The following is a 27,314-nucleotide window of genomic DNA, read 5'->3' on the forward strand; positions in this document are numbered from 1 at the left end:
CAGATCATTCGTGCGGTTATTTGAAGTATGTGTACACGCGCAGTTCTTCTTTGCATTGGTATTTTGTACGAATGATTTTTTTTGTTTTTTTTTTTTTTTTTACTTTTGTAATCATATACACGCATTCACAAGTGTTCGTTTAATTTTATGATTTTCATTGTTGTTGCTAGTCTTGACGTTGCCGGTGTTATCATGCAATAATAATACGTATGCATGGATGCACAAACAATTCGAACAAACATTCGGTAGATTAAAATTATTCTATTTGTCGGGACATAACTATTATCATTATTATTGTTATTGTTATCATTATCGTCATCATCATTATCATCATCGTTATTACTATTATTAAAATTAACGCACGTGTATAAATTATTAATTACGCATATAGTAAATATAATAGTATATACGGGCTGCTGCCGCTTTTTACGCTGCCGCGCAATTATTCCTATTGATATTGTTATTGTTGTTGTTGTTTTGTTGTTGTTGTCGCCGTCATCGTCATCATTATTATTACTATTACTTTTATTAGCGTTACCGTTATATATAGTGGAGATTTGTTATTGTTAATTTCTTTTTCTTTTGTTGTCGTTTCACTCATTGCTACATCTCATTATTGTACAGGCTAATTGATTTGATAGTACATATAAGAAATTCCAATCAACAATCGTGACATGATTTTAGTATTTTATATTCCTACGATATATTCCTATATGCATTATACTAGTTATTATTTTTTATTGTTTAAGTGGGTATGTGTGTACCAATTGATATCTACGTCTCTCATCATCCGTATTACTATTATTGTTATTATTATTGTTATCATTACTCTTATAAAATATATGTATAATACACGATACGTGCATACGTATAGATCAATATTCTACACCAAACCTATTTATATTATACATATGTAGAACGTTTCAAGAAATTACTACAGATATGAAAAAATACTAGCAGAAATCAGAATTTGCTTCAACTCTTTTCTGATTTTTGTAGGATGTTTTTTTTCACTGCTACCCTTGTTCAATGATTTATCGCTGTTGTTCTTATTGCTTTTAAACTTCTCTACCAATTTTATCGAATGATTGAATTTCATTTCAACATTACTGATTACTAATTCCTAACAAGTATTTGGAATGGATTTTTACATTCACTTTTTTCATCCTAATCTTTTGACGGTTGTAATTCATTTTGGACACATGATTTCACTATCATTATTATTTCACTATCATTATTATCGCTGTTATTTTTTTGTAGTAATTTTGCATTGTTGCGGCTCCTATCATTGGTACACCACTAAGTTTACGATGGTGAAAATGATTGATTTCATTTGTGTGTCAGCAAAAACCAAATATTAGATTCAATGAACTGACGGAAGTTGTCGTATATTTTTTTTAATGGATGTACGTATACATATCTTTTCTACTTCACTTTCGTATTTTTAGAAATATCGTGCAAGCAATTTGCGGAAAGTTGAAATTCTTGTTTGGTTCGGTACAGTATTTATTAAAATAATAATGATAATTATTAACATGACACATCGGTGATTCACCACCGATTGTAAATCGCAAATCGACTGCATTTAATATTGTAGAAATGTGTCTATCGCCGTTTTTTTTCACGATTGTTGTATAAAAATCTAATATTTACTCAAATTGAATAATATGTCAAATATACATTGCCGGAAGGTTCTAACGATTTTTTGTTTGCGTGCGAGTGCGTATTTAAAAAAAAATTCCTAATCCTTTGATCCTAATCCTGTTGAGATTTCGTATCCGATCGTTTATTCTGATTTGTTTTTTTTTTTTTCTTTTTTTTTCGAGTTCTTTCCGTTCCTTTGATCGGTAACTTGCTCAAAGCTTAAGATTATTAATCTCCTTGCGAAAAAGGGAAGGGAGAAAAAAGGACGTACCTGCGGGTGAAAAAAACCAGTTCCGACAATAACGGGAAAAAAATTAACGATTTTGGAAACATTGAAGAAAAGAAAGAAGAAAATCAAAAACAAAACAGACAACACACGTCATTGGTACTCTTCCAAAAAAATTTGCTATATTATTATTAATATCATAGCTAGATATAATTATAACTATCGTAATTACAATTTTCATTTTTTTTTCCTTTCTTTCTTTCCAATTATTTTTGCGGCATAATTTTTGGAGCATTTCTAAATTTCATCACAAAAACGATATCGTTCTGGCGTACGATTTACAGGATGTCAAGTTACCATTGTCACGATTATCTCTACCCTACTTAACGTTAGAATACATTTGCAGTAGTACTCTATGGTACAAAAATTAATTTCGAGACGAATTACACTGTTTATGTATAATTTCTTGCTAGTTTTGTCGCTTTTGAGAGTATTAGGAAATTCATTTTAATTATTAATTAATCTGCTCGCCTTTATCCCAGCGACTGATCGACTTATTGATTAATTGATTAGGCGATTAAAAGATTTAATGCCAATGACAATAATGACCTTGATGATAATGTTGTTGTTTTTGTTAATAATAACAATAACAATAACGGTAATAACCACAATAACGATAATAATGGTAATAATAATATGAATATGCACATTAATAATAATAATAATAATAATAATAATAAACCATTTCGTTATAAAATAAGCGTAAGTTTGCTTTTTTGCAGCCAAAAATAGAGAAACGATAAATTCGTACATACATAATATATATATATATATATATATACTAAATATAATAAATATATATATATATATATATATATATATATATATATATATATATATATATAAAATAGATCGTGAGAATCTCTCAAAGCGGCCATTTACACTCACAGAGGGGACGAAGTTCGCAAAAGACAAACTTGAAGAGGTTTTCACGATATCTCAGGCATACCCACATGAACAATTCCATTTAACTTTACATGAAACCCTATTCTTTCTTTTTTTGTGTAGTTACCCCTTGTTTAAAAAAATACCTTGTAACAACAATGCGGCGATGACAAAAAAAAAAAAAAAAATAAAATAAAAATATCATGAAAATCGTCGACTCTGCGATTGTATAACAACACTTCTGTGAAATTATTTAACGGCAAATAAAATATGTTCGAACTTTGAAACCACGTGCTAAGTTTTAGAGCTTGAAAAATTTTTTTGACAAGTTACTGTTTAACAAGAAAATTTAAAATTTCAACACCGATGTAAAATTATATACAGTGCAACCTCTCAATAGTGCCGCTTCCACTAATCCGAGATCGGGTGCATCCCCCACTACCAATTTTTCGCATTCTCTCTCAACAATACAGCGAGAACGAGTATGTGTGGTCAAGTGTGGGGGAACCGAAATTCTCATAAATTCATTCCACTCACAGCCCGTGAGCGGCCCTATCAAGAAGTCGCACCGTATTTGACAGTTAGACTTAGACATTTGGTAAAGCTCGCATGGAATGCCCCATTGATTGGAACAGATGTGGGCAATATAAAACACGATGCAAAAAAAATGTTTAAAACATGATTAAAAACGTGAGGAAAGAAAAAAAAAAAACGTCGTACGTCGCATTATTCAAATTTGGTTGAAAATAGTTTTTCTGCCCAGTTTACAGTTTCGAATCGTGATTGATTGTTCCTATTATTATTTACTTTCCATATTTCCACTTTCACATGAACTGTGCGTCATTAATATAGACGCGCATCTCTTACTTATCGTTTAATTATTTAATCATTTATTTTCATTTATTTGCGTATTTTCTTTTTCATTCCTTTCTTCATTCATTCATTTGATTATTTATTTATTATTCCCGTTATTTTTACATGAAATTTGGTTTTTCTTTGTTTTGCCGGCGGTTGTTGCTCTTCTTAATCGTCGAATTAATTTAATCATTATTTATTTACTTGTATATTTTAATCATCGTTTACTTTGTATCTCTTTCGATTTTTCTCTCCGTCTTATGTTATAGGGAGAAAGAAAAAATAAAAAAAAATGCATCATTGACAAAAAGCCTAAACAGCACCTTTGCGAGAGAATTTTTAAATTCAGATACATTGAAATTGCAATTTACAAATTTAGTTTTCTTCGTCTCTTTTACTTTTGTTTCTTTTACCCTCGCTACAATTATTCCTTCAATACAAAATTGTCTGGCCTCGCCATTTGTTGCGAATGAAAATCCAAAAATCGTTACTACCCTCGTTATTCTTATTTTTATCACTACTACTACCACTACCATTTCTACTACTACAACTCCTACTTTTATTATAATAATCGTTATTTATCATTATTACTATTACGATTGTAACTGTTACTTTTATTTAGTGTTACGTTAAAGAAGATTTTATCACTCGCCTGTCGTAAAATCTATCTCTATTTTTTCCTTTTGTACATCTGTATCTATTGTGTCGACTTTCGAGTGTTTTCTTCATGTTCGATGGATGTTTGTTGGTCCTTTTTTCAAGTGATACTTTTTAATTCTTTTATACTTCTTGTCCTTCTATAATTTTGTTTTATACGGGCGCACGAGTAAGCGAGAAAAAAAAAAGGATGAAGAGCCAAACTGACAGGCAGAGTGAAAATACGAGCACGTTAAAAAAAAATCTAAAATAAAGAAAAATACAGCGAGATAAAAGCATTATAATAATACTATTAATCGACAGCGATGGTTACTAAGGCTGTACGGGTGCCACAATTCTTTAGGGCGGGTTGGGTCGGGCAAAGTTTATTAGTTTCGGTTCTGGTTCCCGAGGTTTTCGGAAATCGCCAAAATTTTGCTTTTTCCGACCATTCCGAGACCGCCAAAACTACCTGATCCGATACAAACCCGTTCCGAACCCGAACTTTTTATCCCAAGATTTTGGGAACTCGCACAGCCCTAATGGTTACTTAACTTAAAAGATGCGTGTGCGTGGAAAAACTGAGAGAAGATATTAAAAAAATGATAAAAACGGCAATAATTTACAAGAATAGTGGTGATAATACTAATAACAACATTAATAATAACGATGATACTATCGACGGAATATTAAAATGAATTAGAATCAAAGCGAAAATGTGTAAAGTAAGAAGAGAATGTAGATAAAAAACCGAAGAGAACATTATATCACTCAAGCAGGATTGTCAAAAGTAAAGTTGTTCACTAAATTGATTATTTACTTACTTATAGACTCAACTTTAAGTTTGTTTCGTATTTTCTTTTTGTCTTATTTGTCAACTTTTTTTTCTTCAACTTCTAAGTATAGCCTACGTACAGTCATGAGAAAAAAAAAACCGTTTATTCTCGAATTAATTGGTTTTCCAAAACGACATATGTAAAGATATGGCGAAAGCGCGTTATTAAACGGTGAATAATTCAGCATTATTTTATCCCTTTTTATTTGTGCTATCACGCACAGCGTTTTTTCTCTTTTTTGGGTTTGGTTCGGTTTTCTTTTTTTTCTGTTTGTTAGTCCGTTTCCGGCGATATTTTTGGTGTTGTGTGGCGTCGTTTTTGAACTAATTTTTATCCGCTATTCTGCGTACTTTTGCATTATATTCGTGCATTATACTCCTATTTCTTTGTTGATTTAATTGGTTTTTTTTACTCTACCATTTTTAATTAGAAATCAACATAACGTGCTATGTATGAAGGGTTCAGTTTCAGAGTAGCCTAACCTACATTGTCGATAGGGCTCATTTTAAATAGCTTAAGATAGTGAGCCTTATCGACAACATAAGTTAGCCTATTCGGTCGCTGAACGCTTCATATAACGTGCGTGTGTATGTATATATTTATAAATAACACAGACCCAAGTTACGCAAAGTACATGACTCGCTTTGTGTCCGCATGCACTGTTATGGCTCTCGCCATTGCTCCCGGCGTTCTATCTTCGCTACAACCAGATTGATGCGATCCTTCGCCACTGAAACACGAAAATAAAAGGTTGCTTGAAAAATTGTACAAGTCGACGCATCACGTTTTTTTAATTCGTAGCTTTTACTTCAAAAATTTGAAGCTGAGAGAGTAGCGAAGTTTCATAAAATGAAACATTGTCAAGCAATTTAGTGAAAAATGATTTTTCAAGCTTCAAGACAATTTGACAGTTTTTTTCTTGAACCGAAACACTTGATCTTTTTTCTTCAACATTGCAATCAACCCGATTCCCACAAGTGATGAATGTGAAGAAAAATTGTTTGGTTTTTTTCTGGTTTTTGAACATTTCTGATAATCTCTAATCTAAATTCTGTTTTCAATTTTTTTTCGTCATAACAACACTGTTTTTCCCACATTCAATAATAAAAATACAAAGAAACTCAAGGCGCATATTTTCTTGTTCTCACTTTTAATTTACAAAAAAAAAAAAAAACAATATTCGGTGGAAACTTTCAAGATTGAATCGCTACAAATCGAGTGCATGAAGAGAGTATACGAAAATACCGATTGAGTAAAATTTCATTTATTTTGACTACTATCGAAGCCTACGCATCACTGATGTGAATATACAGCAGTCAACGCAATTCTACATACAATGCTGAAATCAAATAGTTTATGCAACAATAATGCCTAAAAATTTATTACTATAATTGAATTACCACTGATTGCAAGAATGCATTTCCTGGTGTTATTTTCGCACGATAGCCAAAAAGCTTTTGGACAGTTTTGTTTGGCATTGCATGTACTATGTAGAATTGCGCTAGCTGCACCATTTTCACATCAGTGCTGCGTAGGCTTTGATATTAGTCAAAATAAGCAAGATTTAACTCAATCGGTATAGACTAACTATAATATCTTTTTAAGTCAATATTCTTTCACCTAAATTCAAGTCGATTAATTTCAGTTGCACTTTCAAGTCTTCATTACGTCATATTTCTGTCTTTAAAGCTCTTTGACTCGACGTTTGATACGACCTTAATCCTGGAACACATACACGCAGCATCAAGCGCAAGGTGACCGCGCTTAACCAATAAAAGGACGGCAAAATCACCTCTTATTGGTCGAGCGCGCCGTTGCGTACATGTGAACCCAGGGTTAACTCCACTTGGCCAACTGAAAAACCGTAGATAAGGATGGATGTTCCTTGAGTGCCTATCTCTCTTCCATTAAGCCACGTGTTACGAAAACAATGGCACTGCCCATGGAGACTAGAGGTAAGGAGGCCGAACCAGACTTATAAAGATAGACTGAGCGCTCTCACCAGCCGCTTGAAGCAAACATTTAAAGGACAGAAATATGCTGGTAGTACTCCTTTCTCTCTCTGACGATATTTGTGGCGGGGATCGAGGCGGTAGAGGAGAATGAGGCGAAATTATGCGCCTATATCTCTAGCTATTCGACTTCCACTGCTGCGTTGTCTCCCACCATGACGCCGATTGAAAAGAAAGAGCAGTACTCCCGGTATATCTCTGTGCTTTATATATAATTGTCAGTGCCTCTTATAGGAGCGCTCAGTCTATCTTTATAAGTCTATGGGTCGAACGCATTTGGCTGATTCGTCGAAAAGTGGATCGTGAGTGATGAAAGATCTTGTAGTTCGGGATGTATCGGCAAGCGATACCAGCGCCTGGTTACGAATAAGATACATACGTGAGAATCGGTTTTGGTAGCGCCGCCAGGCGGGTAAAATCCGCGGATCGTTCATTTTCACAGTCCATTTCGCCAGCATTGCGTTCAGCCTCCCTACCTCTAGTCTCCATGGCACTGCCCGTTCTAGTAGGTTAGGTACAGTTCAGTACTATCAACGGATTGTTTTCGGCGAATTACATGAATACAAAAGTACAGACAACTCGATGCAAGTTGTGAGGCCATGGTTTTTTCGCACGGAATCAAAATACTCAAAGAAATACGACGAAAGAGGTGTTTTAAAATTAAATGTGACCAACCGCCATGTTAGATTTTAGTTTCCATTATTCCGTTGGTGCGAAATCTGAATTAGCACATCTACTAACCTATCGTGTTCCTTTTCTACTAGATGGTATCTGGCCCTGAATGCGACCAGATGGGCGTAGTAAGCAGGCGCAGGAATACTGACTGATCTCGTACACCTAACGTAAGTGTGACAAAGCTGATACGTAAGGCACTGGAGTTCGTCACTCTCAAAGTGATTGTCATCCCACAAAACGTGGTAGTGCGACGGCCTTGACGTGCCCTGCAATTAACAAAAATCGATTATGATTGGGCGAATACGAGTTTTAGATTAATGAAAGACTGCAAAGTCGTTTTGTTTGGTTCAATAAGTTTGGGTGTTGGTCGTTACAGTAATGATAGAACACTTAAAGAAAATGTCAAAATATTTGATGATTTGGAGTCAGAATTTCAGTTCAGATGCAAAACACAGGTTTCCAAAAGCTTATATGTGTAAAAATTCAAGTGTTATAGGTGCTTCTTGGAATTCTTTACACAAGATTTTACAAATATTGTGTGCTTTGCCGTGTTTTAGAGTTTAATTTAGTCGGAGAGTTATAAAATTTGTACAGAGTATTTCCTTTTTGCTAACTTTGGTTTTCTTATTTCTTATTTCTACCGTTCCTTGTACGAAATCTCGATATTATTAATAATATGTACGATTTTTAGATATTCTAAAAATTTTCATAAATATTGCTGTGAATTTTCGAAATACCTGGATAGGATTCTAAATATTTCCCCAGGAATTTCAGTTCTTCAACAAAAATGACAACATTTATGAACTAATTGTCATTTCGATATATTTTTAAGTATTTTTCACTTGTTACACTAAAGTTGAAATTCTGTGTTCCAAATTATGATTTTCGACCATCTCCGACAGAGCATATTGTGAAGAAAAAAGAAAACATTTCCAATATCGAAAACTCATCAATACTCAATGTAAATACACGTAATATTTACCTGTATGAAGACATAAATTTGATAAATTTGAAAAACTGGTAAATTCGAAAAATTAACAGCGGAGCCTGGAATCGAACCTGGTATCTAGAGATGCTTTACCGGAGCCTTACTCCACTAGACCACCTAGCCGCCCTGACTCTGATGTCGTTAATTCCTCTCATCACCAGTTAGTTCAAATTTGTTTTCTTGTGCTTTTGTATGTGTGAATAGAAAGTGTTCTTTCTCTTGAGCACAACTGAAAGAATGTCTGTAAGTGTGTTTACATTTTGGAATCTTACGCTTCTGATGCGAAGCCCGTAAGACAGTCAATGACCATCTAATAATTGAAATGCGGATATGCATTATCATTAATCACGAGGACTTTTCATTGTTGAAGATATAAATTTGATAAATTTGAAAAACTGGTAAATTTATATCTTCAACAATGAAAAGTCCTCGTCTAAAAGATATAAATTTGATAAATTTGAAAAACTGGTAAATTTATATCTCCAACAATGGAAAAATCCTCGTGATTAATGATAATGCATATCCGCATTTCAATTATTAGACGGTCATTGACTGTCTTACGGGCTTCGCATCAGAAGCGTAAGATTCCAAAATGTAAACACACTTACAGACATTCTTACAGTTGTGCTCAAGAGGAAGAACACTTTCTATTCACATTTACCTGTATGCCTTGGTGGCTGCATAAATAAAAGTCGAATTCAGTGGGATGCGTGATGCAAACATCGACAGTAGTCCCAGCAGGAATGTTTCCGCTCTTGCCGCTCTGTTCCTTTTTATCAGCACAAAACAGCCTCGTGTGGTGTCGTTTTTGCACGACGATAAAGGTGATGCCGGGTTTGTACTCACTCTCCAATTTAATACAAGCTTCTCTAATAGCCGTCAGTTCGTGCTGAAGTACATGCAAAAATTGCCCCTCTGACACTCCATCGCGGTACAATATTATCCTGTGAGGTTTGTAACCACCCGTACTTTTGTAAAACATAATAAGCAGCTCTCTGAAATTATTAAGGAAATCCAAAATTATTCGAGAAATAAATCATGTGCATAAACACTGGACTGTTTCAAATTTTAGTTTTTTGTTTTAGTTTTCAAGCCAGACAAATTATTTTATTTTCCAACATCAAACTCTAGGAAAAAGACAAAAGTTATTTAAGATGGCCTAAAAGTCATCTCCTGATGTTTTAATAGAGTAAAACGTGAAATTAGTTCGAATAGATAATTTTTGGTTGATGTTTTATGCTCACCTGACCATGGAGCTTAATTCCTGGATGATTTCCTGCCTGTGCTGCTGAACTCTCACCGTCGCTGCGTACCTTGAAGGATGAGCATCCATGCTTCCGACAACAGCAGCAATGCTTGGTTTCTTGTTATCGCCAGCTGGCGGATGAGTGACATCAGCACCGAGGAATATAACAGGCTCGTTAAATACCTTCGGTCTGATACTCGGAACTAAAATGCTGTTTATGCCGCCCAGTTTGACGTTTATCTTTAGGCACAGGTTAGACAGCGTCTGCGGCGACGTTTTGTTGACGTTCTTTGCCTGCACACACTGCGTCGCCATGCCCAGCAAAGTGTCGCCGACTCTCTTTACCTCCGCTGTAAGGAATAAGGAAAGTTAATACGTGATTCGTTAAGAAATTTACGAAATTGAACGACAATTTTCAACAAATAAGAAAATTTCTGCGACTTTTGCACAGTATTTTCGATGCTAGTTCTAAACGTAGCCACAAACAATCCTAGAATTATCATTCAATTATTTCCACTCGCAGATTAACTTTTTTTAAAGCAAAATTGTTCAGCAACTCATTTATCTGAAATGCAGTTAAAAAAATAGAGTTTTGCTTTAAAAGTAATCAGAAAGTGATTGGACCTGTAAAAGCTATTCACAAATTGGTTCGAAGTTTCGAATTATTTTAATAATTTGATCAGTAAAGATTATGCGAATTCTCCATCTTCCTTATCCTGCTTCAGAAGTACTTACCGTGGAATGATGGTTGTGACTGTAAATATTATTTTGGACATAAAATGAAGTTTAACTTGATGAAATTAATATTATTTGCCAGTATATAATATAATAATAGACAATTCGCGGTTCCAACGTAACGATTCTACAAATTCAAATTATCCAAACTCGATTCGAATGATTCATGATTTCGAATTATTTGCATACCCCAAATAAGAAACTATGTAATATCAGTTCCAGGTATGAATTAATTAACTTAAAATATTAGATTGCGCCAATTGATCATTAATTCTGTCAATAAAAGATGACGAGGAAAATTTTAAGTTCAAAGTTGAAACAGGGTGATACCAAAGAAGAAAAATCCAAGCTGCCTCACCGTAGACGGGAGTTTTTCCCGGTAGAACAACGCAGACGAGCTGCAAAGCCTGGAATGTTGTCTTTAGGTATCTAAACATGGGTTCAACTTGGTCGGGTCCGTTGGCGTATTTGCAAAAGCAGGGTTGTCCAATGATCGGCATTCCCGCATCGTTGCTTATCTTCTGCAGCTGCGTTGTGAAAGTTCGCAACGCGTCCTCGCGCACAGTTCTTTGCGGTGCGAAACAGGCTATAGCCCAAACTCGGATTTCGACTCCAGTGAAAAATTGCTTCCCTCTCATGTCCCACACACCTTGATTCGGCAGTGCCTGCTGTTTTGTCTATTGAAAATGAAAACAAAATAAATTTATAGAATTCTTAGTTCAAAAAATTACACGATTCCGGTAAAAATTTACTCAATTCTATATTAAGTTTGATTAAAATTGGTCCATATGTTTTTGAGTTATTTTCGGACAAAGGAATTTTCATTTTCGCAAATAACCCAGAAATGGTACGACCGATTTTGCTTAAAATCCAATCAGTTCTAAATAAAATGAAACTGAATCAATCGAAGAAATTCAATTTGAATAGGTCCACCCATTTTCGAGTTATTTAAGTGAAACACTTTTTTTGTCACGCTAGTATCGTTGAATATTTAATTTTACTGCTTTGCAATACATATGGACTGTAATCAACAAATGACAAATATTAAATCAGCTACTGGAAAAATAGAAGATTTATATCAGAGACTGTGTCCGAAATAGTCTTTAGTCTTCTGAATAAAATAAGCAACCGCAGAGTGAAATCGACTAAATCTACTAGGTTTTCAACAATTTTTAAACAAATCGAAATGTAGCATCGATATCCAATCTTGTGTTTACCAAACAGATCTTCGTAATTTAAGGATACAAAAATACTCGATGTACCATAACACGGCATTAAAATTGATACAAAGCATCGATTTCTGGGAAACCAGGCTACTTAGCAAAAAGACACTTGGTTTCCTTACCTGTCCACTGAGTGAACTAACACGCCCTCCGTACTGTAATTTTGGTGGCGGTAACACACGACCTCTGACTTCCATCATGTTGTTCGATATTGTGAGACCGAATTCTTGTACGTAGGAGTCATTATTAAAGTCTGCACGTCTGACTAGGTTGTTTATCTCGCGTTCACGATCTGGTGCCGAGCGTGCTGTCGCTTTGATCATCGTTGACGTTTGCATGTCAGTTAATTTCTTTATACAACGTTGTCCCGCCACTATGTTGCATACCTGGAAATAATCACACAGATCGATCGATTCGTTGATTCATTTATGATTGTCAATCAACTTCAACAAGATATTGAAAAATTTTCACAATTTACCTCAAGCGGCAAGTAAGTGTGTTTGTGTTCTTGGCCGACCTGAAGACATGGAAGATGCGGATACCTTAGCTTCATTTTATATTTGTCTAAAAAGTATTTGGCAACTGTACATTCCACTGTTTGTCCGTTTTCTAATTGCAGAGGAAATCTGGAACATTGGAAAGTATGAAAATAAAATTATTTTTACTATGGGCTGTCCACAAACCAAGCAGCTAGTTTGGGAGGGTGAAAGGTCCGGCTAGGGTACATGAGGGAGGGGGGAGGTCTTAGTATACGATAAGTCGTTTTATAATTGATACATTCTAAGTCATTTTTCCGCACGCAATATTATCTCTTTTGCAGTCACAGGTTTCAACGACGTGCCTTTGTAATAGGTACACTTAAAACACAGCTTGATTATCACGAAAGAAAGCTGAGAACAATTCTTTACCTGTTAATAATGATTTGGATGCATGGTTAATCTTGTCATTTCTTCCTTGTGCTGTCTTAGAATAAAAATTAAAAAAAAAAAAAAAAAAAAAGAACGACTCCTTTAACAGTTTTTTAATGTAATGGACCTGCCCAAAATACAGCTATGTAGTTTATAGACAGCCCCTTAGTTCAAAGGTATAGCTAAACAGCAGTTCATCAAAAACTTTCACAATCAATACTTAAAAACTGTCCTTGTACGTTTTGCCTTAAAAAAGACTATTTGCGAATCAAAAGATTATGAAAAGTTCGACTTTTAAGTGATATATGGTTGTGCAACTTGGTGTGTGGTATTTTTTACTCACGATTGCATTTGTGCAGGCTTTCTGGTGACGTTGCACACTCTGTATTTCCGTCTCATCGTCCCACAATGTGTTATTTCAATTTTAAGGCCCTTTATTTCTTTAGTAAACTTCACCCTCTGAGAGTCAGTGAGTGGTTTACGCTGATCGTTGATATCTCGTATATCAAGTACCTCACACATGAATTCTATTACGGGTTGCGCCTTGTAGAACGCCGTTGCAGAAACTGCAAAAGAAAAGGAGAATGGTATTGGAAAACTTACGAAATTCAGCGTAAAACTTTTGCAAAGTTAAAGCGAAGTGAATCAGTCGTATTCCAGTATACAAATGTAAAAAATTTGTTAAATTTGATTGACATCGGCTTTAATATTTATAGTGCGAAGTAGATCAGCAATTTTAAAAATTTGAAGCGCATCTTGAGCCTGACCGTCAATATTGAGCATCATTTTCCACTGCGAGGGCCTGACGGACTGATGAAAACCAAACCAAACTTCTCTGCCGCCGCCGAGCGGATGATAGTAGCCATCCGGACTGCTGAAAAATGACCTGCCGACGGGAGTGTAAGTCATGGATGGTAGGTGCCGCATTACAACGTCCAGAGCAAGAATAGCGTCGTAGGGAATTTGCCTGGTCCGTCCTTCCAGAGCCTCTTCCAACGCAAAGAGAGACACTTGAGCCACCCACTTTATAACTACTCGAAACACTCTGTCTTTGCCTTCACCAGGCAGAGTCACCTGCAATTTCAAGGAATTCTTCGTTATCCACTGTATTTTAAATTAGGAGTGTGCAAATTATTTGGAATCTCGAATAATTGCTGAGTAATATTCGAATCGAATAATCTGAATAATTCGAGTCTTGGAATAATTTTGATATTACAAATGATTTGAGTCTAGAAATAGTTAGAATAATTCAAGTCTTGAAGTAATTTGAATAATTCGATTTTTAGTAGAATATTGGTCTGCTTAACCGATATTTAAATCGTAATCAGCCTATTCGTGCTATCGCGTTTAGATTGTCCAACAACCAAATAATTTGAATAATTCAAAGCATTACAGTTATTCAAACCATTAGAAATATGTATTTGAAAAATCCGAACTATTTGAACAAGTTGGAATTATTCGAATACTCGAATATTCGATTCGATTTTCGTGGGTATAATACTTTCTCCTATTTTATTTCTTGATCATAAAAGAATAATTCTGATAAGCAATCGGGACACTGTTTACAATTCGAGTAAACTAATCTTCATCAAGTATTTATAAATAATAGTTCATACCAACGATTCTTAACAAAAAAAAAAAAATCAATAATGAGCGTTGTTAGAAACTTCCATTTTGGATCTATATTCTGACCTCTTCCAGGTGAGAACAGATTTAAGTGTTTAATATAACACTTTGAAAGCTCTATCAAATATATACAACTATTTTTAAAATAATGCAAGTTTAATCATTGAATAAAAATAAAAATAAGTTGCAATACTATGTTGTAAATCACAGACGTTCAATCTAATTTCCTGACTTCTATCGATTTATGAAATTTTTAATCACACTGTGTGCAATGTCGATGAATTATTTTACTTTCGACTAAAATAAAACTTTTGATATTTTCTCAAGCATTGCAGCTGAAAAATTACTCGATTTGTCAATCCAATTTCATATAAATAAAGCCAATTCTCCCGAAATTGTAGAATTTCCGTTAGGAATATTTTCCATTGTGTTTCTTTTTAATCGCAATCAATATCTCTGAATTTCATATTCAATTCGTTAAACAAATTAGGACTCACCTCAAGTTCTATCCTGTCATTGCCAATAGGCAACGGGTCTCTAGTGTAAAGATTATTTCTACCATCGAAAACGGGTTTTAGAGTGCCGAATATCTTGCTGTAAGCGTGGACCATAGTCTCAATGATTTCCCTGTTCACTTTTCTGGGGCATTTGTCTGGTTGTATGTTGATATCATAATGATGGACAAACCCTCTCGGCATCGTTATTTGAAAATGATTAGCTCTCAGGCTTATCGGCCTGCCCTCTCTTCCGATGTTCGGTCTTCTTGGGCATGAAAACACTGGAATGGTTTGTTGCTCATCAGAATCATCGTCTTTCTCTTCTGTTGATTCGCATTTCAATATTTAAACTACATTTAAATATACCGTTATTGTTTAATTTTTTTTTTTTTTTTCAATTTATTTTACTTCTCATTTGTTTTTGTACTTACGTCTTCAAAATACTTATTCTCAAACTATTATTTTATTTCTACTATATTTTATCAGAGTTGCCCTTTTCAAGGGCCAGAGACAATATTTATTCTGAGATGTAACGGAACAACAAGATAAAATTCCGAAACCATGCAGAATCTGCGTACACAAAAAAATTTTGTAGGAAATCAAACTCCAATTAATACCAAAATGACTGATATATTCAATTATTTATTTATCTGCTCTTCGTTAAAGTACAGAACTTTCTACGACTATCCTAACAATTTTGCACAGTTAGCACGATACTCTGATTCTATTTTACAAGGTTGATATTCGTAACATTAACTTAGACAATCAGTACTTAAAACCCTTAAAATGGGTAAAAACTCATAAAACTGTAAACGATAGTACAATAGAAGCAAAGTGACTCTATTTTGTGAGTGTAACTAATTTTATAAACTAATCTTAAAGTTGAGCAATAGTTATTTTCTTCGCCATGTACACAGGTTCACCCTAAACAATTTATCTTCATGAATATAAGAAAATCGAAGCTATAATAACGTTAATATACCGAAACATCGAATGAAAAATCACTATTTTGCAACTTAAGAATATATTGAAAAGAAGGAAGTTACAAAATATGAGTGACTTGTGGTTGATTAAAGTTGACTGAATTCCAGGCAATCCTGAAGTTGCGAAATAACGCGTTTTCCAAAAAATACGTTAAACTGTTGCATCAATGTTATGAAATTCATAGTTACGAGTTTCTAAATTCTAAGAAAAGCCTTGCTTTTGGCGGTGTTTTTTATACCGACATACTTACTGGGTAGGTCAGGCGGCTGAGGAGGTGTGTGTGTCTGTTGTGTGGGAACCAAACCCAAGGAGCTCGAGGCTACGACGTTGCTCCCTGATGCCCCACCACTTCCTACAGAGGAGCTGGACGTTGGCCCAGGTGGCGGAGCTGCAAGTAACATTCGATCAGTGAAAAATGCAAGCTTTACACATTTTAGGGGGAAATGTTCTGCAAAATAAATCTATTGCAGAATAACAATTGTTTTAAACAGAATAACGAACAGATTTGAAGAATAAGATCGTACAAGTGTTGTGAAAAACCTTCTTCTGGCTAACAAATCCAAAGTGTCGATCAAAAAATAAATTCCAAGAAGTGAGATAGTTCTGGATTTTACTTTGCTGATGTGTTACTTAAACGACCACGGATTGTCCAAGTTTGAAAACGAATGACACAGCTGAGAATATCTTTATCAAGTCATCTATTACAACGAAGTGCAGCGAGTATTTTGGAAAATTATATTTTATAACAACTCACGATGAGAATAATGTAGGAAACGAAGGAAAAAAACTTTCTTCAATATTGCCCAATCATTTACAACATTGATAAAAATTAAAAACAAGATGGAAGAAAGAGCAAAATTGCAAAGAGAATGTCAGAAAGCCTAAAATTTTACTCTCAATTTGGTCAAAGAATAATTGAAGAATAGAAGAAGTAGAAAAAGAATATTGAGAGAAATATATGTTGCCGAAATATATTTTATAATTATTGTTTAATAAAAAGGAAAAAGTAAATTGAAAATATCCTTAAATTAAATTCATGAATTCAGGGCTTGCAGCGACTCAAGTTCCGAAATATAGTTGTATTAGTGCTATCAACTATAAATAATACTTGCTAAAATAGTGGCTTTTTGAACCAATCTTGAGCTCATTTCTCAACGATTAACAAATATTGGGGTGACAAAAATGCATTATAGGACAGTTCCATCACATATCCTCCGGTAAAATCAGGACAAAAAATTTAAACAACTTGTAAAAAATCGATATGATACTTTGGCAAAGTTGAAGGACTCCATATTGTCATTTTACTCTAAAAAACTTGGTGTAAAAATGTGAGTATTTTTACCTTCATTCAGCAAATTTGGAGTTAAGAAAGATCGATCCCAAATTGCCGGAGTTACTCAGTGTAATATAGAACACTGCGAAAAAATTCAACCACAATTTTCGGAAATTGCATCATTTTTTCGCAAATGCGCCTCTAAAAGTACCAACTTTTCACACAAGTTTCGTTAGCGAGCAAATTCTTTGAAAGGAGATATGAATTTTTCAATATTACGAATTTTCGATGTGTTCGGGTAGCTTATATTTTCTACAATATGCAAATTATGTTCTCTATGTCGCTACATTGTTTCTTTCTGCGCAATACATGTATAAAAGCAACTAAGTAATTACGGAAAGTATGAAAAATACATTGGAAGACTATATCGTCATTAAAATAATTGAATATTATAACAATAAACATGAATACCCCATACACAATTATTCAAGAGTTTAGACATACTTCTGTTTGAATCATCGCACACATTGACAATTCATTCAAATCGTTCTTCCTTATTGCAGTGAAAGTGCGGGTCATTTCTACTTCCATTTTCCAGACGTGAGTCTTTTGTATTCCTTTCATAGTGTTAATATTTCTTCATTCTGTTATCTTACTCTCGCAAATTTTTTTAGAGAACAATGATAGAATATGGGTATCCTCGAATTTGCCAAAGAATCGTGCATGTTTTTTACAAGTCTTCTCAATTTTTCGTCTTGACCTATACTGGGTTATTTTAAATGGAACCAGCCACGTACAGAGGCATCCTGGCATTTTGAGGGACACGTTGATGCAGAGAGCAAAGTTTGTACTTTCTTCTTATCAAAGACATGTAAATAGAGGCAAATAATAATAGGTGTGAAAAATAGTGGAAAAATAGAGTGGCTAGTTGCACACTGGAAACTCTGTGAACTTCTCAACTCTGCGTACGTATATTTATGTAAGCTCTAATTTGATGTTGAGATTTGGTGATAAATTGAGCCAGATTAATATCGAAGAAGAGAATGACTGTATTGTAAGACATAAATGAGCAACAACCTATAGTCTCTGATAAAAATATGTCGATACTAATATTGTGTGTACGAGATAAATTAGTTATTAGAATCATAATTAATTAGAATTTAAAGTATGTAAATACATGAATAGCTATAAATTAACACAGAGTGAAATTCTAGGACTAAATTTTGTAAAAATTGATATTGGAGTCTGTGTTGCTATTTCTTGGGAATCTACTTCGGTGATACAATAAAACTGTATTCGATTTTCTTATTCTCATTGATTGTTGAACTAAAAAGAAGAATTAGTCATAACGCTTAAAGCTTAGAGTCGAACTTTGAGAAGAATGAGATAGAGGGTTCAAAGAACTAAAAAAAAATGATTTGATCTTGTTTTCAAATAACTAAATCAAATTTCAATTGCTGAAATGTGATTTTCCGACAATCTTTCTGCTTCAAACTAAATTTGTGTTATTAGAACCAATTGATTATTTCACGCCAATTGTTAGTTAAATAAATCTTGAAAAGATTCGATGCGATTGTCGAACAGCTCAAATTCTTTTTAAACAACTTGACTACATGTTATTAAAATAGCAACAGATGTTGCAACCGCGAACAGAATGACATTTGGTTACAATCTAGCAATTATTATTCTATACCACTATTTCCGAAGGAATAGAAAATCTGAGAATGATTAAACCAAAATAGCCCTTTAGTTATTTCGTATCGACCAGTAAGTAAACGTACAATATGAACAGAATTCCAATTACATGACAATGAGGTATGCATTGGTAGGCAACACCATTTGTCTTTTTGTCAAAAGCATTTGAATACAAGTTCTCCGAAATCATCTCTGATAATATTGATTACGTAGAATGCTTTTGATCGTGAGGTTATCGGATTTCATGTTTCTGAGTTATTTGCATGCCCTTTCCCACAGCTATTATTGATATCGAGGTGGACTCATAGATATAATGAATTGGTTTCGCTGTTTTTGATAGTCCGTCAGTCAATGCGGTAACCACACAATTGATTCATTCAAATTTATACTGCTTGAACTTCATTGATACACCAAAGCAGCTGGACAATAAAATTGCTAGAATTTCCATAGAGGAAATTATTGATTTATTGTATTTCATTACGCGTGGAAGGAGATGAAAGGAAGGAAAACGAAACAATTGAGCCCCGCCATTTGTGTTCAAGATTTGTGTATGTGTGTGTGTCTGTATTTGTTATTAACTTGTGTCTATCACATATAATATTTATGTAACTCAGCAGCTTTTATAAGGTAGTAATAATAACTGCATGGATAATCAACATGGTTATCAGGTCTTTTATTACTGAAAAGTATTGTAGTACAGGGTTAAAACGTACAAGTTTGAAGTTAGCAAGGTTAACGTAACGAAACAAAACGAAAAAGCTCTATCCTGGAGTTTCAGAATATAACTTCACAGCAGTTGAATTTTCAAAACATCAGTTTCATCGCAGTTTTTATGAAATCGCACAAGTATATTCATAGAATTTATACCATTCCTTTATTTCTGCATCAAATAAAAATGTATGATACGTCGTCTTTTATATTTGGAGATATACATGTCACGTCAAAATCGACCAGAGCACCCCTTAAATTTTCGTCCAGTCGCTTGGAAAATAAAGCGGAACCGTTCCACGCTGACCGAAAAGATTTGCAGATTAAGCATAACTGTTCTATAAGTGTTTCCCTTGGTTTGACCGTGACGCAGCTAGGCAAACGTTAAACAAGCGACGATCGAACGAAGAAACAAGCAGCTAGGTAGCCTATGGAGAGGTATTCGCCCGCGTGTCGAAACATAGAAGAGTTAGAACCTCGGGTTCATTCGAGGTCACGCGAAACGGCGTGTAATATACGACAGGGAATTATCGATGCCGAGTGTCTGAAAACCGTCGAAATGAAATGAAGCCGTAAATCATTCTCAGCTACGTCGAGCCGAGGAAACGCCAGGAGCTGTGAACAAAGAGGTTCGAGGTGAATCGACTAGTTACGAAGAACCGTACATATTCTCCAATCACTTGATGAGTCGTCGTCCAGTTTCACGGACGCCGTTCGCTCTCTAGGAAGTTTGGATACTCGGTGATATTAATCCTGGCGATTTTTTCCGCTATCTCTCTCTCTCTCTCTCCCTATTTTAATTATCCTTGATTTTGTACGTACGCGCCTATTCAGTTTTTAATAAGCTGTGACCTATTTTCGTTAGTTGGAAGACGTGGGCAGGGGGGGGGGGAGTACGTGTGTACGAACGACGAACGGACGGACGAGCGTGCGTGCATGCGTGCGTGCCTGCCTCTAACGCTGCGTGCCCTGTAAGCGTGTGTAACAAACGAATAGCGTAGTTTCTTTTTGTTATTGTTTCTGTTCTGCCTTAGTTTTACTCTCTGTTGATTCTATTGTTTCTCATTTTCAGTTTCTCTGTTTCTTTTTTGCTCCCTTTCACAGTCTTCCGTTTTCGTCTTGCTCTCTTTTCACTAACGTTAAATGTAAATATACTCACGCTGGCCTACAGGATACATTTTTGGACGATGATATTCGGGTACGCAAAATGACGATTATCACTAATAAATTAAGTATAAAAAAAAGTTGTTTTGTGGTTTTTCACAACACAAAACCCACTTGGCCACACGACACTACTTCCCCCAGCCCAACACCACACTGCTCGGAGGCCAGGCGAGCCAGATAGTCCCTACCTTACTTTAGCAATGGCTGACACCAGCCAGCACCTTATTGGTCACTATTATATCAATTGTCTAGTGCCACCAGGCTGTAAACCTGACGGATACAAAATACGAATATTGCTGCAACCTCTTGCCGCTTAATATGCACCAAGGTATATACATGAAAAGTTATTTCAACTAATGCAAAATTGATTATTGTAATTCACATTTCAACAGTATGTTAACTTCTCAGTCAATGAATAACTAAACGAACTTTTGGTCAGTCATTTCAACGATTATTATGTACAGTTTCTGTCAAGATGTATTAAATACGCGTTTTTTTTCTTTTTTTTTCAATTTTTGTACGTAAAGTAATGGTAAAACAGAATTTGAACTGAAAAAACAATAAGGAAACAAACAATGAACATAGAGCTTGGATGGTACAGTAATGATTTTAATAAGAAAAAGTAAACTATCGGTAACTGTGTATATGAACACAAATTGGGTTCGGCTTATCATGGAAAGTGGTTATTTTTCGCACTTGACATTGGCAGCTCTGACTATGGTGGTTGCGTGGAAAATACTGTTGGAATAACTGAACATAGGGCGCTTTCCTTTTACGTCAATTTTCTGACTCAACACGACACAAAGTGATTTCATTGGCCTATTTCGTTGTATCTGACCAATTAAATCACTTGGTGTCAATTTGTGTCAAAAAATTGATGTAAAAGTAAAGCGCACCAAAGTAGTGAGGGTAGCGTAGAGAGAGATAGCTCAAAGGTCTAGTGACCACCTGTTTTTTTCTATTAGCTACTGCGCATGGTTGCACTGTCGAATCAAAAATGTTATCCACCGTGATATTCGCTGAACGACAAGACGATCGAATCGTGTTACTTTTTTGATGGCTGTACATGGAGCGAGCGAGAGAGGTCACCTTTCTTGCTTCACTCTCGGTGCGCCGAAGGCTTTTACTTCAGCTAGGATACCGATGCGCATTCCAGTTATATATATTTCAGTGGTTGCAAAGAGAATTCCAGTGTTACCAACGTAATACAATTGATAAAAACGTAATACTAGATGGCAGCAGCTGTCGGTTAGAGCTGTGAAAAATTCGCCGTTGACAAGAAGCTACGGTAGGGATGGGCAACTTCTCGCCGTTCCCGCTGCGCCAAATTTGAGTGGTCCATTAAGCTTTTTACCCGAGTCATGAGAAGATCGTCTGTTTTTTTTGTTTGATTGCCAGTGAAAAAGTACGGTTTATTGTTCTGCAAAGTTTGAAATTCGTTACTACAAGAATTATTCGACGCAGGACTTTATATTTTTCTATTTGCGTCGAGTACTCGAGGATTCTGTTGTTCCTTAGGACTGGACCGATCACGATCTAGGCTACGGTTACCAAGGGAATAAGAATTGTTGGTAATGTCAGTAATCTGAATTACAGCTGTAAAGCAAATTTTAAGCAATATGTCAAATCATTTATTCTACTTGAACTTCTAAACCAAGAACGAAAACAGGATTTTAACCGCAATTTTTCTTTAGAAAAAAGTGGCTTTAAAATTGTCAAGAAAATCTTACAATTTGGACTAGGATTGAGGGATTCATTGGAAAATTATAATTTTTGCCATGCAACACGTGGTTGAGTTCAATCTATGACACATTGCATATACGAACGGATGAATTTGAAAGTTTGAAAATGAAACAAGATTTCTTGAATAAAGTTCTAAAACTTGGCGAATTGTCAGGAGTATCAAACAGTGTGAAAAATATATATGTAGGCCATTTTATATATTTCGTACATACTAAATGTAATAAATGTAAAAAGTAAAAGACATTTTGTTCGAATATGTTTGCAGAACTGTTTTTCCTACATTCCTGACCGTAACGAATTAAAATTTACCGCGAATTCTTATAGACGGTGCCACGAACATGGTGGCTTTGCAGTCGATACTCGAAAGATTGAAGTAGTCGTATATAGTACCATATAGTACGATAAGGTACGAGTCGGAAAGTCGTCTGCGAGTAGGGGTTCGAGACTGTTGTTTTTCGTTTGGTTAACGAATATAAGGACGACTCATAATCAAACAACATGTCGATCCCGCTGAGCGGTACGGTGAAGCGATCGGCCGGTGTCTACAGTGCGTTGAGTAAACAGTTGAGGGGGGTAAATTTGAAGCCTGTAAAGAAGATCTCCATCTCGTTTGACCCTTTCGGCAGCAAAACCGGACCGACGAGGTTAGTTGCCGACGATATTTAAGATCTGGATGGCATAGCCTGACGCGCATGTGTAATGTGCTTGGCACGTGACCAGCGACGTGACGTCAGTAGGTGACGTTAATTGACGCCGCCATCTTGAAACGCATGCGCATTGACATCATCACTGTAGCAGACGACGGTATACCGATTTACGTTATACGAAACAATTCTAAACCCGACACAGATGCGCTGCGTATAAAAAAAAAAGAAAAGAGGGGGAAGGCGGCGTTATTTTAACACCGGTATTGCAATACAGGCAGTGATCGAAGTGTTTTAGTATTTTCTCTCATCCGATGAACGGTAGTACGTAGACGTCCGGAGTTGATTGGTGTAACTCGACTAGTTTCAATTTCTGAAAATTAACCACGGAAATCGAAATTTCACGAAATATACCTTCAGGTATTACGATTTCCGACTAATTTTCACCGCACGTATCTAACACCTATTTTCACTCGCTGAAAACGAATCTTATTTATTTTTTTCATCCCGTTTCTTACACCGCCCCATCAATTTCTAGTGCAGACAATTAAATCCGGACTTGGTTGTAAACTATTTTCAAATTTCGAATCCTTTATTTTGGAACAAAATATTTCAGTGACGTCACTATGTTCATACTTGAAAATCGAACGTCCGTATCGTTTCAATATTTCGGTGTTCACACAGGAATTGAAGTATTACAAGGAAAGGTGTAGAACATATAATCAGTAGCTATCAATTTTGATACTGAATGAACATGTTTCTTTTTAGAGATTACTCAATTATGAGAGTATAATTTGTGCTGAGCATGATAGGGTTTAGAAACTGTAGTTTTGGGCAGAGTTTCGATCGAGGTGTTTGGAAATTTTTCGTTGCTGCATCAATTGTGATAAACACTAGAAATCGAACAGAAAATTTTTTTCGAGTCAGATTCAAAAATAGAATAAATACGAACAAATGGTTCCTCAGTTCTACAGAAACATTGTTATACTTCTCTTCGAGTCCTCCACATTATTTTAATCCATGTTAACTTATATCGTTTTGTCAATTTTTTTTATTTTTCTTTATGTACTTTTAGTTTCTGTTCAAATCATATATATAAATACTTTACTCTTGTTTATACTTTATTACATATGCACCTTTATGTTCTGTATTTACATATCGATTAAATGTTTATCTACACCTCTGTATTATAAAGAAACATGTGAATCAACAAAGAAATAAATTATTTTAGAAAGCTTAATTACCGCTTGATATTTTTTGATTAGCAAAACACATCTGGCATTTCTGATAACTCAATTGTTACTAAATTTTTGGTAAGTAAATTACTTGAATAAAAAATCAATTCCAAGGGTTAGAATTGGTCAAAAGAAAATAAAAACTTTGTGATGATGATCATGATGAAAATTGTTTAGCATCAGATACGACAATTTTTTGCATCAAAATATTCTCATCCCCGTGAAAGGTGATCAGAGTTTCAGATTTGCAGAAAGAAAATTAGATTTTCTTTGAAGAGTAAAAGAGAAAATTAAATAATTTTTCAACTCACCGCTGCATTGACCGCATCCGTAAGCCTTTCCTAGCATCGAGACTGCGGTTGTAATCCGTAGGGTGCTTAAGTCCGGCACCTGTATCGGTAGCTGCTGTTCCATTTGTGCCATTTTGTCTGTAACAAAATTTGAGAAAATGAGCATTTTATATTATTTTTATTTACATACAACAATCACGCATACATACAAATCGCTTTTCTATACATCTTTCAATCTTTTCTTCGAAATGTTTATCGGAGATGAAATGCAAATTGTAAAGTTTATACCTCTTTTTTGTTTCATACAGATCGTTAATGTATTACTTGACTGGGCCAAAAATCGCAAACACTAATCCAAACTGTCGTGTGAAAGCTCAAGTACTATGCGATCGCTCTGAACCGTCTGTCACCTTCAATCTGAGTGAGTTGCGTGTCTTGTTTATTAATTTTTGTTCCAGAAAAGATAGTGAAGATGAAATTATGATTCTGAAATTTGCCCGATCCTCAAACTATCACCTTCGATGATTATCAATTTTTCATTCTTGGTTACAGACAGCGGAGAGAACATCATTTTCAAAACTTCGAATCTGACGGTTTTGGAGCTTCTGCAGCTGTTCAACAAATACATAAGCAGTCAGGCGCCAGTCGAAGAACCGGTCGTTGAATTGAAAACTAAATCAGAAAAGAAGCGGCGATAGATAGACCTATCGTTATAATAATTGCCCTCTGTATCTGATCCGATTCTTTCTCTTCTTGTTCATACATAGAACGTAATTATTATACGTAAATAGAAAGTTAGAAAATATTATAATATTACAAAGTAAACGTGTGGACAAGAAAAAACAAACAAACTAAAAACAGAACAGAAAATATTCATTTGTAAGTAAAAAAAAATCCCTATTTCGTTTTCCACACGATCCGATATTTTTCTTCTTCTTCATCTACTTGTTTCTTCAAATTTTGCAAATTTACGCTGTCAAGTCCAGGAGTGGTGTAAATTACAGTTTGAATCGTTTCGAGTGTTCTCGAATTTTCAATTTTCAATTTTTGTACCACCCAAAGTGAAACAAACGCTGGTCAAAATGGCCGGACGTTCAGGGAGTAACAACAAAGACTACAACATGAAACTTATCGACACGTTGTACAATCAGGTGCCTGCATTTACAGATGTTTTTGACGAGGAAACTTGGTACATATTTGTCGCATGTTTTGTTACCGGTACCTTGGTACTCGCCTTTATTTTGTCCAGATTCATTACTCTGAAACCGGTCGAATAAGTTTGCCTTCATCGTAACTGGCTTTTCACTAATTTTTAACGCTTAAGAAGTGACTTGATTGATGAAAATAATACTATACACCAAAATTTTTATTCGTGTCGTCAGGCTGGTAATTGAAAAAATTATACTTCAATTCCCGAAATTTCACAGATTTTCCAGAACTTTCAATCAATTTTTAACCACCTAATATTCCATCCTATAAAAACATCCATGGCGATATTTGTGGGAAATTTCAAAAATTTTAATCGTCTTCCTCCAGTTTACGAAATGATTAAGTTCTAATTTCTTCATGTCTCAAAAAATGTTGCATCCTCTACAAGTTTTCCGACGATTTAATTACTATCATTCATTATTGTCATTCTGACTCACAATCAGTTGTTTTTCGATATTTTTCGATTTTATTTTTTGCTTTACGATGAAATGAAATAACACTGATTCCACAAATTGATGCTATGAAAAAGTTTTGCCACGTAATTGTTTATCTATGAGAAATGATTTCGAGTAAAATAAAAGGTATTGAAAACTTGTACTTATTTTCGAAAAAGTAGGGCTTTGCAGTCTCATAAAAAATAAAACAATCGAAGTCACTTTGACTAACTTTAGTGAAAAGAGTGACATTTCGATATGCATATATTTATATTATTTACACCTATTGTGATTGGTAACTCTGTTTATATTTGAGTTACACCGTGATTCTCAAACATTATTCTAGTCCTAAATTTAAAAAATAAAATAACACACTATATGATTTATTGGTCCGTACTAAGGTACCGGCGTGAATTGACAGAGCGTATATTCAATTTCGCCTTTACGATGCGGCAGAAATTTTTCACCTTCAGACACAAGAATTTCTACTCGCTAACCGACAAATTTTATCCCTTTTCGTCGTTTTAAATGAGTAAGTGATTTAACGACAAACGCATTTCTCTGCAGTAACAACAATATATCAATTTTTCAATTTCCTCGTCCCGATTACCTGTTTATCATTGTGAAAAACTAATCGACATAAAATACCCTTATATTGTGTGGATTCTGTTGTTTTTATTGAATAAATGTTAACTACTATCAATGGATTCGAACAGGTTCATTTATTTCGGTAAATATATAATCGTCATATCTTCCCCTTATCCTCTCTATAATATATCGAGTGCTGTATTTGAATTTAAAATTTTTTATAACCATGTTCATTGATTTTAGAAATTTACAACAAATACCACATTATCCAGGTTCCAGAAATTTAGAAAGTAGA

The 27,314-nt window shown here is 34.8% G+C and overlaps 3 protein-coding genes across 10 annotated transcripts in view; 2 read left to right on the forward strand and 1 right to left on the reverse strand.

The window, feature by feature from the left end:
- Window positions 1-3,910: 3,910 nt before the first annotated feature.
- LOC124306162 (protein argonaute-2) overlaps window positions 3,911-27,314 on the reverse strand; it is a 36,580-nt gene continuing 13,176 nt past the window's right edge. For 4 of the 8 annotated variants that reach the window (XM_046766459.1, XM_046766458.1, XM_046766456.1 and 1 more), the window contains 13 exons: window positions 24,810-24,926; window positions 16,287-16,424; window positions 15,053-15,375; window positions 13,697-14,003; window positions 13,273-13,495; window positions 12,500-12,647; window positions 12,144-12,407; window positions 11,157-11,475; window positions 10,062-10,413; window positions 9,479-9,812; window positions 7,896-8,095; window positions 7,534-7,656; window positions 3,911-5,872 (listed from right to left, as the gene is read on the reverse strand). In XM_046766459.1, coding sequence (XP_046622415.1) covers window positions 5,764-5,872; window positions 7,534-7,656; window positions 7,896-8,095; window positions 9,479-9,812; window positions 10,062-10,413; window positions 11,157-11,475; window positions 12,144-12,407; window positions 12,500-12,647; window positions 13,273-13,495; window positions 13,697-14,003; window positions 15,053-15,375; window positions 16,287-16,424; window positions 24,810-24,921 — 2,952 coding nt within the window. In that variant the 5' untranslated portion in view covers window positions 24,922-24,926 and the 3' untranslated portion in view covers window positions 3,911-5,763. Of the gene's footprint in view, window positions 5,873-7,533; window positions 7,657-7,895; window positions 8,096-9,478; window positions 9,813-10,061; window positions 10,414-11,156; window positions 11,476-12,143; window positions 12,408-12,499; window positions 12,648-13,272; window positions 13,496-13,696; window positions 14,004-15,052; window positions 15,376-16,286; window positions 16,425-20,871; window positions 21,219-24,809; window positions 24,927-27,314 lie in introns of those variants that run through there. The other 4 variants (XM_046766460.1, XM_046766462.1, XM_046766463.1 and 1 more) reach the window with 4 other exon arrangements.
- LOC124306178 (39S ribosomal protein L53, mitochondrial) lies at window positions 23,011-25,893 on the forward strand. Its single transcript, XM_046766492.1, has 3 exons — window positions 23,011-23,263; window positions 25,097-25,209; window positions 25,341-25,893. Exons 1-3 carry the CDS (start codon window positions 23,118-23,120, stop codon window positions 25,484-25,486), a joined length of 405 nt encoding a protein of 134 aa, XP_046622448.1. The 5' UTR covers window positions 23,011-23,117; the 3' UTR covers window positions 25,487-25,893.
- On the forward strand, window positions 25,871-27,138 carry LOC124306179 (uncharacterized). Its single transcript, XM_046766493.1, has one exon. It carries the CDS (start codon window positions 25,871-25,873, stop codon window positions 26,063-26,065), a length of 195 nt encoding a protein of 64 aa, XP_046622449.1. The 3' UTR covers window positions 26,066-27,138.

Source organism: Neodiprion virginianus, chromosome 5 (assembly GCF_021901495.1).
Source record: "Neodiprion virginianus isolate iyNeoVirg1 chromosome 5, iyNeoVirg1.1, whole genome shotgun sequence".
NCBI lineage: Eukaryota > Metazoa > Arthropoda > Insecta > Hymenoptera > Diprionidae > Neodiprion > Neodiprion virginianus.

Coding starts and splice junctions, on each gene's coding strand:
- LOC124306178 (XM_046766492.1), top strand. CDS start 23,118: ATGTCGATCCCGCTGAGCGGTACGGTGAAGCGATCGGCCGGTGTCTAC. Junction 23,264..25,096: donor AGCAAAACCGGACCGACGAG/GTTAGTTGCCGA, acceptor TGTTTCATACAG/ATCGTTAATGTATTACTTGA. Junction 25,210..25,340: donor GTCTGTCACCTTCAATCTGA/GTGAGTTGCGTG, acceptor TCTTGGTTACAG/ACAGCGGAGAGAACATCATT.
- LOC124306179 (XM_046766493.1), top strand. CDS start 25,871: ATGGCCGGACGTTCAGGGAGTAACAACAAAGACTACAACATGAAACTT.